The 16,364-nt window shown below is 39.8% G+C and overlaps 1 protein-coding gene across 3 annotated transcripts; it reads left to right on the top strand.

Moving 5' to 3' along the window:
- On the top strand, positions 1–15,609 carry stk17a (serine/threonine kinase 17a). Of its 3 annotated transcripts, XM_086160113.1 has the most exons (8): positions 303–422; positions 1,381–1,479; positions 8,882–9,094; positions 11,517–11,664; positions 12,079–12,205; positions 12,300–12,348; positions 13,943–14,122; positions 14,539–15,609. In XM_086160113.1, the coding sequence occupies exons 3-8, from the start codon at positions 8,949–8,951 to the stop codon at positions 14,894–14,896; spliced, it is 1,008 nt and encodes a 335-aa protein (XP_086016239.1). In that variant the 5' UTR covers positions 303–422; positions 1,381–1,479; positions 8,882–8,948; the 3' UTR covers positions 14,897–15,609. The 3 variants fall into 3 exon arrangements, with proteins under 3 accessions (XP_086016238.1, XP_086016237.1, XP_086016239.1); XM_086160112.1 differs by lacking the exon at positions 1,381–1,479 and having other exon boundaries at positions 1–422; positions 12,085–12,205; XM_086160111.1 differs by lacking the exon at positions 1,381–1,479 and having other exon boundaries at positions 1–422.
- The last annotated feature ends 755 nt before the right edge of the window (positions 15,610–16,364 follow it).

The following is a 16,364-nucleotide window of genomic DNA, read 5'->3' as shown; positions in this document are numbered from 1 at the left end:
GGGGGAAGGAAGCCGAAAGGAGTGAAAACAGCATGCAAACTCTGTTATTCTGACAACTCCGAAGTGCGATACCATGATGGGAAAAATGTTGTCGCATCTAAAGAATAATTCGGTTTCTGTCGCGCGGTTGCGCTTACTTTACATGTTGATGACCGTTTAGCCCCCCCATGCTGTTTTCACCGTATTGCAGCGAATTGTTCCGGATTTGGCTTTGCTAACGAACTTCAGTTAATTAACGTCATGATCTCCGAGAGTCCCCGCGCTGGAGACACGAGACGCCCCAGCGGATGTCAGCACAGCCAGGCGGCCGAACCGAACCGGAACCGCAGCGTCAGTGGCTTATTTACCGAAATCCGAACAACAATTAGCAGAGACTCTTTCACCGACCACTACTCGATCGTTCCCGGTAAAGAGCTAGGAAGGTAAGCCAAATTACCACGTAGAGCCGATCAGTTTGTGTGACTTTAGCAAAGTCGATAATAAGTAATTTGACGCTCATTTGTAGTTGTGAAGTTTTAGAAAACGAAAGACGGATAATTCAGACAGGCTGAATCAGAAAGCAGTACAACTGCTGTCTGAGCAGGGGGGCACGAGTTTAATCCGATTGGTCTGGAACTCAATTTCGGGGGGTTTATACCCCCCCGGTACTTCTGACTTCTGTTAGGTTAATATATTCAGCTGATCCTGCATGGGATGTTGAGGCATACTGTTTTTCAACTTCATCCTTACTTTAAGTTTCCGAGTTCATCGATAATATGAGCTCTCCGCCAGCAACTTCTGAAGTCACTTATGTCCCGAGGGTCCAGTGTTGGGTCACAGCTTTGCCATGGTAGTGAAACTTAAAGCATTCCATGCTGTCATTTACCGGTTGCGTCTGCGCGAAACTTTGGTGTAATTTTTAAGGAATGTGCATAAAGGACCACATATTTGCATTTTGCCGTACCTCCAAAAAATGTCACAATTCTATATGGCGCGCCGCAGAGATGGTGACGGCAGCCTCAGGACCAGAATCCCAGTAAATGCCGTCTGATTAGTTATGCTGCCAATCTGGCTGCTGCCAGATCTGGTGCTCGTTTCCTTATTGCTTTTATTTTTTTGCCTTCCTTGTGTGGCAGCCTTCATCATAATAATGTGTGTGTGTGGGTGTGCGCACATTTTTTTTCAATATGAACATAACAGAAATCAGAGGAAATGTGACATAAACGGATCTTGAAATATTTATGCTATTTTGATCAATTCCAGGTGCATGTGTTAACTTTATTACTTAAAAGGTCAATTTTAGCAGTACACTTATTGTAAACTTTAATTAAAATCAAGCCTAGATTTGAAAAAAGATGAGAATCCCTCAGGGAGAATCACATCCCTGCATGTATTCTACAGGGGGGGGGGTTAAGATTAAGCAAGGCTCGGCACATGGATCGATCAAGGGATAACACCAGAAGGCCACCCTCCCAACCCCCAGGGTTCCCCCGTCTTATGGTAAGTCACTTAGTTCTTAATGATGAGCAAAAAAAATTGGGCCTTGAACTTCTTGGCATTTGGACTTTCATTGTCAACTCTGGTGGATTCAAGTTGCTGAGTGAAAAGTCCTTTGTTAAAAAAATGACAATATGTGTTCTAACATTTGTCGTAAATAGTTAGAACATCAATCGTGACTCAGTGTTAAACAATCTTTGTAAAAAAATTCCGTCCATACTCGGATTCTTCCCCAGTTCCAGGTTTATACTTGTAATTTACCCTTATTTATAAAATACTATCTCTTTCTGAAATTGAATTAATTCAAGTATCGTTAATGACAAACACAGAATGCATCTGGGCGCTCCTCATTGTTTCTTTCAGACCACTGAGTTCTTGAAAAGGGGAGTGGTCATGGTGGGGTTCTGTGGTCTTTCTGACGGAGCGGATGGCCTCACAGTGGTACTGATAATGCAAATGGGAAATCTCATCTGTTTTTCCAGATCCACCACAAACCTGCCAGTCCCGGGTGGTTGACACAGTCTCTGCTACATTCTGTTCTATTCTGCCTGTGACTGCCTGACTTTGCAAAAGCAATTACAGGTTTGGTGGTGTGCTCTTGGCTGGGGATGCTGTTCTCTTGCCGACGTTGCCTGCAAAGTCAGCACCTGGTAACAGCACAGAATATAGCCGCCCTGCTTGCTTTTGAACCAGAACACATAATTTTCTGCCATGTCTGACTCAGCTTGCAAAAGGCAGAAATCAAATATCTGGAACTGAGGAAACAAAAGCAGGTTTTCCTCATGATGGTCTACATGTCGTAGAGGAGACCCTCTTTTTCACTGGTGTCCTTATGCTGGTTTGTTTGTGTGTGTGTGTGTGTGTGTGTGCGTGTGTTTAACCTGCTAGATAGCAGACAACTTTGCCCAACTATTTCCTTTAAATATATTTTGCTTTTAAATACATGCTTATAAAAGTGCATGACTGTTTACCAGTTTGTAAATCACGTGTTCTGATTATAATTTCCTCACATCAAAGGCTGAGTCCCATTTATCACCATCAGATAAAAACTTTTTGGGGGGTTAGATTTGTAGTCATATCTCATACCCAATGAGAGCTAATTGAAATTCACAGGGAATATCTATACATTTTTATTTCTTCCTATTCCTATATTTGCATCTATGTTTTTTTCAAGTATTTCCAAGATCCCTTGGGGAACTTATTCGTTTTTGACATTTGAACATTGAAACATTTAAATGTTACATTTCATCATTGCACTGATTGACTTTGTGCAGCATGTCATTTTTTCACTTGTGAGCAGGAGGTTCTGGATACTGCTGGCAGATCCTTGAATTGCCCCTCTGAGATGTATAAAGTGGTTCTGATTCTGAGTTGTAAGGAGCAGACATGTCAGGTGCCCAAGCTTCAGTTGTATGTCTCATAAAGTTGTATGTCTCATAAAGTAATCTTTGGTACAATGGCTAATTTTTGTAGGGCAATGCAGTTATTATTCAACCATGACAGCTACGTGTAATTGTTCTTTAACAATAATTTTGCCCTTTTTTTTCTGAATCAACAATTCATTTATCTAAATAATTCAGAAAATGCTGAGCAAACAAAACTTCTTGAGTGAATAGATGCTGTTCGTGTTACAGTGACTGTTTGTTTTGGAAATCATTTATCTATGAACATTTAAAAGCAAACAGAATTGGAAATTGAAGGGAAGAAACAGAATTGAAAAGAATTAAGGGGTTTAATGCATTCAGGAGCTTGCTGTTTGACCCCCACAGCAGGCTGAGGATGGGGGACTATTGTTAATACTCTAAATACGCCTCTGTCACAGAACTGCCAGATGGCTTGCAGCCAATCTCCTTTAACAGCTCCAGCAATTGTGATGCAGCCATGTAATCCTAAATGGTTAAGATCAAAAGCTTTTTCATTGTTGTGACTTAGTGACAGAAAGGTTTGCTCTCTTATGAGCTCACTCTGACTGATTTAATTTCTCACCCATTTCTCATCATATTTTCCTATAAAGAATTTGAATGAGTTGTGCTGTGTTTTCACCTCCAACAGCAGAAAGGATTCACATTGTAACTGCTACCTTATCTCATGGGACACTTACATGGATATTCCACATCCCTAAAAATAATTCATAAAAAACAAAAATTGCACCTGAAGCCTCCCATGAACAAGGGTTGATACTTGAATCCTAAAACATTTCAGGGGAACCTGCACAACTTTTAGATCTACTGCCTAACAGATGTGCAGTGCATTTAAATGTATAAAATAAACAGAGAACAGTTATTTTCTAATCAATAATGCCTTCATTAGGACTAATTTTTCACTATTTCAACCCCAATATATTTTTGTTTTGTTTTTTTTTAAAGGAGGAAATAACTATAATGCAGGTGCAGGCTTTATGAAACTTTCAGGGAAAATTCATGACTGTGAATAGAAACATAAAATTGATATCACAGCAGAAATATAAAACATCAGAAAAATTTGGAACAGCAGATGCAAGGAGATATAAAATATCTCCAAGTTCACTGAATTCTCTGTAATTGCTGTATTTTGCTTGGTTATTAATTTATTTATTTATAGCTTGATTAACTCTTGATCATTAATTTCTATCATCATCGCTTCATATGATCAAGATAATTCCAAGTTCTCAGTGTTTAGTGTTTTATAAGTACTTTCAGGTAGATGTGCCTTGGACATGGCTTCAGTACATTAGTGACTATATTACTTTAAATAATGGGGTCATGGTCAAGTTTTAACAGTGTATCCAGTCGCCAACTGATCCCAATACTGACGTATATGTGATTTTTTTTTTTTTTTTAGATTTACCTTTTCATAAAACTCAACCACAACAGTGTGAAATAAATAATTTCTTAATATTCAACAGCTTAAGAGTTATACGGGAGTTGGCATTACCAGTGTGGGTGTTACATTTAGGGAATTATTCATAAGTAAGCTTATGAATACACAGTATTACAACCAACATCTTGGTTGCTCTTTTCTGCCTTCTTGAACTTCGAGGGAGAGAGATATTTTCAAAATTATATTACTTGTCCTGTAATAGTAATCAAAACATGAGTACATCAACTGTTTTGTTGGCTGGCTTGTTGCATTTGCATGTCCTTGAGCAGGTTATTCTAATTAGTAAGATACTAGTGAGCTGCTTTGTTATGCTTGGAAGATTTTTTGACTTTTGAACTTAACGCCTTTTTTCTACATGTAGGTGGGCTGGAAATTTGCAGACCATTCTCTTACATTGTCAGACGGTTGTGGTGTCATACCCAGTTGCACACATACAAACCTGTGTGGCCATGCCACAACACTAGGTGATGAAGCCAGAAGGAAGAATTTTGATAGTCTTGAAAAATAAAATAAAAAATATTGACTGTCCTATTCAATTGGGTTTTATCTTTTAGTAGAGCTGCAACTCAACAGACAACTTTTCTATCCCTGAATGTAGTGTACTTCCCTGTACATGATGTACTTTTGAAGTTATGAGGAGAAACCTAGCCAAAGAATTTTCAAATATTTAGAAGATCATCTCTTGAAAAATGATTTCGTAATAGAGAAAGACAATATGAAATTTTAAATCACAATTCTATTCTATTCAATTATGATCCCGCCTTTTTCAGCTTCATAATTGTAAGGCTGTGTGTGAGTGTGCTTACTACATGCATATAGATTGCACTCTACCTTTAGACTCTCCCATTTTATGGTGGGGGAAAAAGAGCCTGTTGCCAACTGTCCATGTCAACGAAGCAAAAGCACAAAGCGTATTTTTTCATTATTTGAAACCACAGCTGACTTCATGCAAACAGTACAGTTCTTTTGCAGAGCTTGTCCTGACAAAGAGTGGATCAACAGTCCCACTCAATGGCATATAAAATAATGAACGTGTGATTCCAACACCTCTTGTTGGGCCCAAGGAAACCAAAATATCAGTCATGGAAGCTGACCTAATGTATGTCTGAGTCAGCCCCAAGGTCTGCAAATTAGAAGAAGGGGCTACATCTCTGAGAGAGGGGATGTGGCATCAACCAAAACAGTGACTTTTCTGTCATCATGGTTTCTCAACATTTCATATACTTGGTCTTGCTCCACCTCGAAACATGGTAAATACACTACCTTGCCTCATGTGCTCATTCATTCATTCAGTCAATAGCACTAATCCTGTTGCAAAGGTCAAGGTGGGGTTGGGGATAGTAGCAGATGTCATTTGTTGAGAGGGGTACACCCTGGAGCAGTTGTCGGTCAATCAAAGGGCCCCATAGAGAGATATAGCAACTTACTGCATGTTTTAGGAATGTGGGAGGAAAGGGGAGAACCAGGAGAAGAAAAAAAAAGTTGACACTGGGTGAATACGCAACTCCCTGCTTAAAGGCCTAGGACAGAATTCACCATGAAACTTCTTGCTGTGAGGGAGCACTGCAACCACTGTGCCAGTGTCCCAGCCTGTCATGGTATTAATAATAATAAATCACACATAAAAATCCCAATGTTCATATGTGCATTGTAATTGTAATTGTCATGTGTAATTGTCTCGCTCTAATGTTTTTATAAATCAAAATTATTCCTCATGTTAGCTTCGACCACCACTCAGCATTGTGCATTATACAAATTACTGATTATTTTTCATTGAGTCATCAATTCTAGCAATCCCAGCAGGCATTTGGCCAAAGCCAGCACACACTATGGACTAGATACCTGTCTGTCATAGGGAAACATAAAGAATCACACAACCGTTTTCTCTTTCATTCATTGGATTCTTGTAAAAAACACAACTACAGTTTGCAGTGACGTGTAATCATCCATTGGTTTATATCAATGCAAAGCCACACTTGAAACAGCTTGTTCAGCCTGCTACAGCTATCCAATAATATCCATTGTATTCAAATTGAAAAAGTGTAACCAAGTGACACTTTCTTTGCATTAAGTATTAATGGATCATTCTGGTATGGTTAAGTTCTCTTTGCAAACCTTGTGTATCTTACTCTGTCTCTCACGCTCTCTCTCTTTCTTTTTCTCTTTCTCTCATTCTCTAGCTCTCTCTCACACACGCATCAAGCCGTCGCTGTGAGGGAGTAGTCTGTTAATGAGGCTGCTGGTTTTAGAAATGTGCTGATTCTGCTTTAAAATAGGCTGTGGTGCCCCAGTAGGGGTTCTAAAGAGCAGACCTAGACTCCCAAACCAAACAGTGTTTCTGCTGTTCGTGATCATTAGGGCTGCAACACCAAACAAACTGATGCTGGGAATATTAACTACGGTCACATTGTAAAGACAACTGGAAAAAGAAAATTGAATTAGCCACTATTTTTCACAAACTTTGTTTACTGCAACTGAAACAATGATGAGGCTAATTTATGGATTTTTACGGGCTAACAAGCTTCATCCAAAATATTTAGCCTTGTCACATTGGAGCAATGAAATTACACAAAGACACCGAAAAAGACACGTGGTTTACACAACTGACATTGAGAGCGAAAACAAGAGACGAAGGAAGTGTGTGACGGAGGAATTCTCAGTCTGTTTAATTCTGATACTGAAGAAGATGACTTTAGTGGTTTTAGTGCACAGGATAAAGATAAAGATAGCAATCAAGGACTTTTCCTGGTAGGCTAATATACTTTTTATTTTTTTAACCAGATGTGCTGCAGACTGTTAAGAAAAAAAGCATTTACGGTGCTTATTTAATTAAAAGTTATAAAATCTTCTATGTAACGTCTTTCTTTGTAAATATCTCATGTTACAAATGGACACTTGCGGCTTATAAAGTGAGGTGTATACAGTATATATAAAAAAAAAATAAAAATGTTCCCCAAATTCTGTGTGTGCAGCTTATATTCAGGTGCACTCAATAGTCTGAAAATTACACAAGCTCAGGTAAATAACCCCCTCCCTTACCAAGCATTAGCTCTAAATGTAGGTCTTCAAGTTGAGCAACTGTCAAACTTCTGTAGACCAGAGGCCCCCTTAATTCCACAATGCTAGATGTTTGATCATACTTGGCAGAACGAGTTTTTTCCTGTTGACCAGAGGTGCCCAATACATCGATCGCAATCAACAGGTAAATCACGTAGGTAATGTTGGGAGATCGCATGCCAATCAAAGTCTGACATCCATCCTCCTTACGGCACTTGCCAGTTGACTGAAATACAGTAGTACCTTGCTATATCTCACTGTATAGCGGTAAGATTTTATATTGCAAATATTTCACTATACCACAGGTTTTTCTATATTAATTTCCGACCATACTTGTTCAAGGATGATGAGTTGGTTGACGAACCTTTCCTTTTAATAATAATTTATCCTTTATTAATCCCCGTAGGGAAATTTGTTCTCTGCAATTAACCCATTAGGGATGAACCATGCAGTAGCCGTGCTATCAGTGTCTTGCTCAACGACACTTTGACACAGGAGGAGCCGGGAATCGAACCAGGAACGTCCAGTTCCAGAGACAACTGCACTGCCGCCTACAGTTCTGCCAAAAAACCCACAACAGCAACTAAAATTAACCTCTGCTCCTCTGGCACTCATACAATATAATTGGCAATGGCTCTCCAAAGTTTTTTTTTTTTAACCTAGGTCTATGCGGATCACTTACTTTCCTTTTGTCAAACAAGCTCTTACACAGATAATGCTGCTGATTGCAACAGTAAAATCAGAAAACATGAACACAGACTACACACCATCAAACCCAGTTAAAGTGAACAGAATCAAAACGGACGTGGCAATAAAAGAAAGAAATATTCAACCAGAAAAAACAATTATTGCTCATGATAAACAGATATTGCAGGGGTGAAGGTGGCACTATGGTTAGCTCTTTTGCCTCACAACATGAAGGACCCCAGTTCAATTACAACAGGGGATCTTTCTGTGTGGAGTTTGCACGTTCTCCCTTTGTCTATGTGGGCGTTCTCCACTGTCTTCCCACAGTCCAAAAACATCCCCAGATGTGTGGATGGGAGATGGCTTTATTATTTGTTGGAACTAAGAACAACATGAATACTCTTCAGCGGGCAGTTGTTTTTTTGTCTTTAATTTTCTTCTTCCATAATGCTGACCTATTAGGGGCATGGCTCAGGGGTTTACAGCGATCGTCCTTGGAACCAAATGTTATTGTTTCGATTCCTGGCTCCTCCTAGCCTGTTGAAGTGTTGCTGAGCAAGACAGTGAATCCCATGCACTGTTCAGTAGCTGCCTTCTGCTCATGGTTCATCCATGAAGGGTTAAATGCAGAGATCAAATTCCACTGATATTATGGTCTGTATATAATCAATGTGGGAACAAAGGCCTTTCCTCCTTCTCCTTTCCTTTAACAAGAAATCTTCAACCTCTACTGTCACATGGTTACCTAAACATAAACCATTTATCGTACAGATTTAACCAGGTCAGTCCTCTTGTCTTCCAGGGGGAAGTTTGCAGTCGTCAGAAAGTGCGTGGAGCTATGCACGGGTCAAGAGTATGCTGCAAAGTTTATGAGGAAGCGACGGAAAGGCAGTGACTGTCGCATGGAAATCATCAATGAGATAGCAGTTCTGGAGTTGGCCACCACAAGCCAGCGGGTGGTCAACCTCCACCAAGTCTATGAAATGGCCTATGAAATGGTGCTGGTTCTCGAGTTGTAAGTATCCAACCTGCTTTCAAGCATAACTATGTAACAAAAGTGTGCATATGTCAGTATTTCTGCTGAAAGTGATATGTTTATGCATCAAGGGATATGTGTCAATTATTTGGGCCAAGATTCTTTTCTAATTTTACAGTTTTTATTCGAAGAGTGCACATGAAAGCACAAATAAAAGTGCAGCACAAGATACCCAATAGTCACATTATATAAATATATATCATATTTAGATATGATATATATATTTATATTTATCTTTTTCTTTCGGCTTTTCCCTTCAGGGGTCGCCACAGCAACTTTCTCCATCTAACCCTATTCTCTGTATCCTCTTCTCTCACACCAACTAACTTTATATCCTCTCTCACTACGTCCATAAATCAACATCTTCATCTCTGCGACCTCTAGCTCTGCCTGCGTCTTTTTGTCATTGTAACTGTTTCTAGTCCATGCAGCATCGCTGGTCTCACCACTGTCTTGTACACCTTTTCTTTCATTCTGGCCGATAAATATATATATACATATAATATTTCAAATTTGTTTTCCACAAGTTGATGACATTTCGTTTGTCTGTTTGTTTTTGTTTCACTTTTTAAGGAACAGGGATACTACGACTATTATTCTACAAATAAACAGTAAAATTTTTCAATAAGAGACAGTAATATATTTTTATCCCTTAAAGCCAGCTGATAGTAGGGAGGTCAAGTGAAGTGGCACAATGCTTAGTTTTAGGCTATTTCAACACTTTGTATTTTCATTGTTTTTTTCAGATAATTTTTACTTGACATCAGCCAGACAGCAAGATGAGGAATGAAAACATGAAGGTCAAAAAAAGGTCAGGATCTAGGCAAAAAGGATAATAATAGTTGTACTTAGTTTAGTGAAGTTAGGTCCACCTCTCAATTTCAAAGCCAAAGACACACAATTGACCCATACGTGACATCAAATGACAAGTATTTGTATAATCTGTAATTATTACAATAACCAGCTATTGGAAACAAGAAATGACAAGACAGTCAGTGTCATCCACTCCGCTTTTGATTTTAAAAAGTGCCAGTTGAACTCTTCTCAATCTCATTAGGTTTTCATTCAGCCACATCTCTGTGATAGTGGGACATCAATTAAACTAAGACACTTTCACTGTTATTATGAGACCTGAGAGAATAACAACCATATTACTAAGAATTCAGATTTTTTGGGCTTGAAAAAATCTTCAGTCAACTACACTAGACTGGATATCAGATCAGGTTCTGTTGTGCAGTGGGCCAGACAAAAACTCTTAGATGTGATTTTAGGGTGTGGCAGAAACTTAAAGCAACAACAGCAACCATAATAATAATAAGGTATATCTATAGATCAAAGAACAATACAAGTGAGAGGCAATAAGAGTAGGACACATGAAAGGAATGGCCGACTTTCAATTAATTTATTCTACCTACCTCTAGAGAGGGATTTGATGGGGTTGAGGCTTCCAATTAACTCACTGCGTGTTTTTGGATTGTGGGAGAAAATTGGAGATCCCGAAGGAAACCTACAGGGAGAATAACAAGAAGACCCCCTTTCAGATCGAACCATGAACCCTCTTGCTCTCAGGGGAAAGTGTGAACTATTGTGTCATCCCGCTGGCCAGAATATAATAAACACAATAAAAACTCAAGAAACAAAGTTCCAGATTCATATGTAATGGCAAACAAGTGGATCATTAGTATTGCTTTAAAGACATAAAAATTGCAGACTTACCTGATGTAAAGAGGCAGACTGCTCCAGAATGTTTGTGCACAGAATGAAAGGTCCCTCTTGCCAATATCATATTTTCCAGATAATGGGGACACTTGAAGCCAAGAGCCCTGGGAGCAAATTTTACAGAAGCACGAATTCCAGTTTCTGTTCACAGTTGAACATGTTTTCTTTAGAGCATGGTTGTGATGACTTCAGGTCAGGTGACTATTTGGGTCAGATGACATTCTGACATATTTATTTCCCTCCACTAAACCCATTTGAGGTTGAACCAATCATGGTGGTGATCATAGCTGAATGGATCTTTCCCACAACGTTGCTAGGACATGATGGTCTCATTACTTACATGCGCATTTTGACAGTCAAACACTGTCTGCCCTCTGACATGAAATAGGCCAACCTATTATTCCGCTTCATAACCACTGTCAACACACAACACATAGCTTCATAACACCCGCATCGGCCCATTCAGCACTGCTTCTCAGCCAAATTGTATCTCATCGCAAATATTTCATACAAACATGTTTTTGCTGTTGTGAGTTATCGAAATCAAAACGAATACAGTGATCGTGGCTAACCTAGGTTGTTGTTGTTCATTTTAATTCAGTGTTGGTGCACACTGACACGGACCACTGACTGACAGTGTAATGAAAGCTAGTGCATGACCCACATCCATTTGTGTGTCCAGTGCAGTGGGTGGGGAGCTCTTCAACCAGTGTGTTTTAGATCAACAAGAGGAGGCCCTCTGCATAAAGGACGTGAAGCGGCTCCTGAAGCAGATCTTGGAGGGCGTTGCTTTCCTTCATCAGAGAGACATTGTTCACCTTGACTTAAAGGTCTGTGGAGGCCTCTATGGTTCAGTGTATAGGCTCACTCTGAAATTTTTTGCATGCTCGGAGCCCTCACCCACTGTCATAGGATGATGTTTTACATGCAGGTCTAAACTTGTTTGTTTGTCATATTGGTTACAGTTGGCCAAAACATGCAAGGCAGATCAGCCTACATCATTCAAAGTCCTTATAATTCTGTCTTTCCCTCTAACATACACAACTGCACTTAAAAAGATTTTTTCAGGTGCTCACTGCCTGTCAGCAGCTCCTGGTTCAAATCAGTTATTAGTTTAACTAACTAGATAACTTTATGTTAATCTTAAATCTACAAGCATTATTTTCCCCCAAAGTGTCATTATCACTACATTAGTCAATCCACAGACTTACATTTCATAAAGTACCACCAGTTTATCCCATCAGCCCCAGAACATCCTGCTGACCAGCAGCTCTCCTCTTGGGGACATCAAGATTGTGGACTTTGGCCTGTCCAGAACAGTCAGCAGCCACCAGGAACTCAGAGAGATTATGGGTACCCCAGAATACGTTGGTGAGTGGTCACCCACCCTAACCCAAGTCATCCTGATCTGCTAACATAGCTGGTCTTATGCTGAGTAATAACACACTAATACTCCTCTTTCCAGCTCCTGAGATTCTAAACTATGAGCCCATCAGCACGGCAACAGATATGTGGTAAGCCAATTGGCTCCGCCTGCATCCAGACTCACGGAACAATATTTGTGTGAAGTTTCTAAAAATGAGCAGTGTCTCATGCCCACTGGATTGAGGGATTGGGAAGAGGGGGGTGGGAGGGGGTTATTAAGTGAAATACAGCTCAATAGCCTTGGCTCAAAGGCTCATCCTAAAAAGAGTTGTTTTGTGAGCGTGAGCGTGAGCGTGTGTGCGTGCGTGTGTGTCCTTGCATGTGTGTGTGTGTGTGTGTGTGTGTGTGTATGTGTGTGTGTGTGTGTGTGCATGGTTGAACTATCAGACATGTTTGATGCCAAAGCACCATCAGGACAGGACATGTGGTCAGTGATGAGGAATTAAACTGAATCACTTTTGCATAGTTGCAAAAGCAGTTGCATAGCACTATCATCCTCTCACTGTCAAATTTTGAGGGTTTCTAAAGAATATGTTAAGTTCCAGTGAAGTACTTGCCGCCTATACCAGGGGTCGGCAACCCGCGGCTCCGGAGCCACTTGCGGCTCTTTCATCCTCACACTGCAGTTCCAAGTGGCTTTGGAAAATAAATTATAAATATTTTAATGAAGTGTATTTTATTTGTGTTAGTTCCTTTGTTTAATTTTAGTTCTAAGTTGGAAAATTATTGTGATCTTGTAATATTAAAATAAAATTATATTTATTATTTTTCGCTGCTCCAAATAAACGTCACACTCATGGAAGCCGGTATACCCGCCAGCTAGTATAGTCCCGATTTGCAGATGCTGTGCGCAGAAGTTCAGGAGCAGAAGTCCCATAAACCAGGTAAAATGAATATTTATGAAGATATTTTCCAAATATTTATTTTTTATTGTTGACTGACACAGTGATTTTTTTTCCCAATTTATTTTTAAAATTCAAAGCCCAAAGCTCAAAATGTTCAAAATGTGTTCATTCCATAAATAAAATTTAATTGTCTCTGTAGCACTTTGTGGATTTCATAAGGAACACACTACACACTTGTTTATACAAAGTGTAAAGGTAATAAAAGCAGTATATACAGTGGTACCTTTATTTTAGACGTCAAAAATGATTTGCGGCTCCCAGTGTCTTTTTTTTCCATGGCAACCAGGCCCAAATGGCTCCTTGGGTGTTAAAGGTTGCCACCCCTGGCCTATGCTGATAACTCGAATTCTGCCTTAATGAATCAAATGCTAAGACTTGGCATCCCCTGCTGGCAGAAACAAAAATAGCATTTTACATTGACTGACTGACCTATTTTTTGGTGTTGGCATGTGGAAGTGTTAAGCTATTTTCTTCTCATGTTTAACTGTTGGAACTGCGGGCTGTTACACTTTGATTGAACTCAACATGTTTAGCAAATGCATTGATCTGTTATCTTAAGAAGACTGCAAGAGCTCAGATGATAGCGCCAGCCATTTTGCATTCATTCATGTCGAAAAAAAATAAAGGAAACAAAAGTCACAATTCTTTTTCTAAGTGTGGGCAAGTTGCTTTTACTTAGAGCTGCTGTCTCTGCTATTTAAGACAAGTGTGCCATTTGAAGTAACACTGAATTTTTTATAACCCCAAATCTCACTGCCATGTCCTGTTGTCCATGCAGGAGTATTGGTGTCCTGGCCTATGTCATGTTGACTGGAATCTCTCCATTCCTGGGCAAAGACAAGCAGGAGACCTTCCTCAACATCTCCCAGCTCAACGTGAGCTACAGTGAGGAAGAGATGCAGCAGGTGGACCAGGCAGCCATGTCCTTCATCCAGACCCTGCTACACAAACAACCGCAGTCAGTCCAAACTTGACTTCCAAACAATTCAGTGGTGTAAATTGTGTCTCATGCATTTTCTTTTTCTCTCTCTGACTTAAGTTAGGAAACGAAGATGAAGGCAAGGAAATATCCAGAGATTGACCTTAATGCAGACATTAAAAAGACCTAGTTCACCAAATTGCTCATCTATCTTCAAAATTATTTATTTGATTTTAATATATTTCTGCCAGAAACAGTTTAGCCTTTTGATCAGTAGCCAGTTTAATGGAGGAAAGTTGTCAATCAACAACATCAAATGGCTTGGAGGTCTTGACTGCCGAGTGTCTCACTGACACACAAAATCTTCAAAGGCACAGGACACTAACTGCAGTGGTGTGTGTATGTGTTTGCGTATCCGTATGTCTAATTGCGGGTATTGGTGTTGTTATGTTCAGGGTTCGAGCCACAGCAGAGGAGTGTCTTAAACACCCATGGCTTCAGTCGGCAGAACATCAGGAAGTGCAAACCATGAAGGAACTGCGGGAAGAGTTCAGCTCCACCGTTAGACCTGCCACTCCCATATGCACAAGGGGGCCAGAGGAGGAAGAAGAAGAAGGAGAAGAGGAGGAGGAGAAAGTGCCAGAGGACCTGATAGTCATGGCTGCCTACACTCTGGGCCAGTGCCGTCAGTCCTCCAGCAGTGGTCCAGACAAGGAGGTGCTTGCAGTCGAGGAAAAGGCCATCTCCTTACAGCTGAAGTTGGAGGAGCCATTCAGTGCACTGCAGGGTGTGCCAGGGGAGTTTATCTACTGATAATACCTCACGTTTGAGAGCACAGAACTATGTGCACCACGACTGAAGTATACTCCTCACTTGCGCACATTCATGTAGTGCATAGTGAAAAAAATGATTTGATTGAAGGTGTTGGATTTTAGGTGACTTTTTGAAGCAGCTGCTCACATTTCTTCCATAATGTATCAAGGCAGACATTACATGACACACGCATACACACACACATTCTATGTTACACCGCGAGGAGGCCTATAACAGGAATACATGACAAAAACCCTGCCATGATCAACCTGTAAATATTGAAACGAGCCTGACAGTAAATGTAGTTTTTAAAAGGCTCACAACATAAAAACTGGGTTTCTGAAGTTTGTCTAGGGGCATCTGCATCCCATCTTCTTAGCATGAAGAGAACGTATAAGTTGTCAGAAATAAAAATGTTTTTTGTTGGACATTCATCTGCTGAGCAACTTGCTGTCAGAACCATGTGCTCTAAAACTACTGCACCAGTTCTAGTCTTAAGACACCTGCTCCCACAGGGAGCTAGAATGGAGGTTTTGGGTCCAAACTCAGGGGGCTCAGGGGTGCCTGAGGTTATTTTACGAAATGAATATTTAACTTTTTTTTCTCAGAAATGTTTTATAGGTTGGGTAATGCTGGAATCCATGCACAGAATCAGTATATGAACTATCTTTAATGATACAATAAATAAAAATGACCAATGTTTTGTTCAAGTTCATATAGACCTTTCTTCTATTTTTTTAAAAAATGGGTTCACATTTTTTGTTGGAACAGTTATTTCACCTAGCATCTTAGAATGCTGTCAGTGTTCAATTTTTAATAACCATAACCTACAGCTGTTTCTTCCTGAATGTCTCCCGTGCACATGTGGTCACACTGTAATATGCAGCATGGGATGTCAAAAAGTGACAATCATGCGCTGGTCGGGGGGGCGTTTCTGTTAAACAAAAGGGAGGAGGAAACATGTCAGTTTGAAGAAGAGTTGTGATGTACAATATAATATGTGAATGAGCCACAAGAACAATTACTGCACACAGAGGATATGCTTGTGCTTGGGCTTGTTTTGTTGTAACTTAAGAGAGACACAAATTATTCATGCTGTCATCCATATTATCTTTCATTGAAACTCAAACCACATTTCATTTCATTCATTTCATTTATTTCATTTAATTTTTTCCTCCACTGTTTTATACTTTGGTTTCTTGCCTCAATGATTTAAACTCTTTCTGCCCTCTTTACATTCTCTCTCCCTCTCTTTCTCTCTGTCTCTCTCTGACTGTTGTGTCATATTTCAGATATTTGAAAAAAAGTGTTTTTTTTCAGTAAATTGTCTGTGCATCATAATTTTTGCTGGATGCTGAATATAATCCCATGTCCATGTGGAGCAATAGATGGCAGATCATTATGAACATGTGTGCGTAGCCAGTGAGCCCTCTAAAACCATAGCAACAAAATTAAGACTGCAGACTCA

Source organism: Fistularia commersonii, chromosome 15 (genome assembly GCF_037954325.1).
Source record: "Fistularia commersonii isolate RoL2024-O1a breed Wild chromosome 15, RoL_Fcom_v1.0, whole genome shotgun sequence".
NCBI lineage: Eukaryota > Metazoa > Chordata > Actinopteri > Syngnathiformes > Fistulariidae > Fistularia > Fistularia commersonii.
This window is presented reverse-complemented; position numbering and strand designations above follow the sequence as displayed.

Bases quoted from the DNA above. Each gene is read 5' to 3' on its own strand.
- stk17a (XM_086160111.1), top strand. From the start codon at position 241: ATGATCTCCGAGAGTCCCCGCGCTGGAGACACGAGACGCCCCAGCGGA. The intron at 423-8,881 runs GTAAGCCAAATT...CTTGTCTTCCAG, and splicing joins CCCGGTAAAGAGCTAGGAAG to GGGGAAGTTTGCAGTCGTCA. The intron at 14,123-14,538 runs GTCAGTCCAAAC...TGTTATGTTCAG, and splicing joins CTGCTACACAAACAACCGCA to GGTTCGAGCCACAGCAGAGG.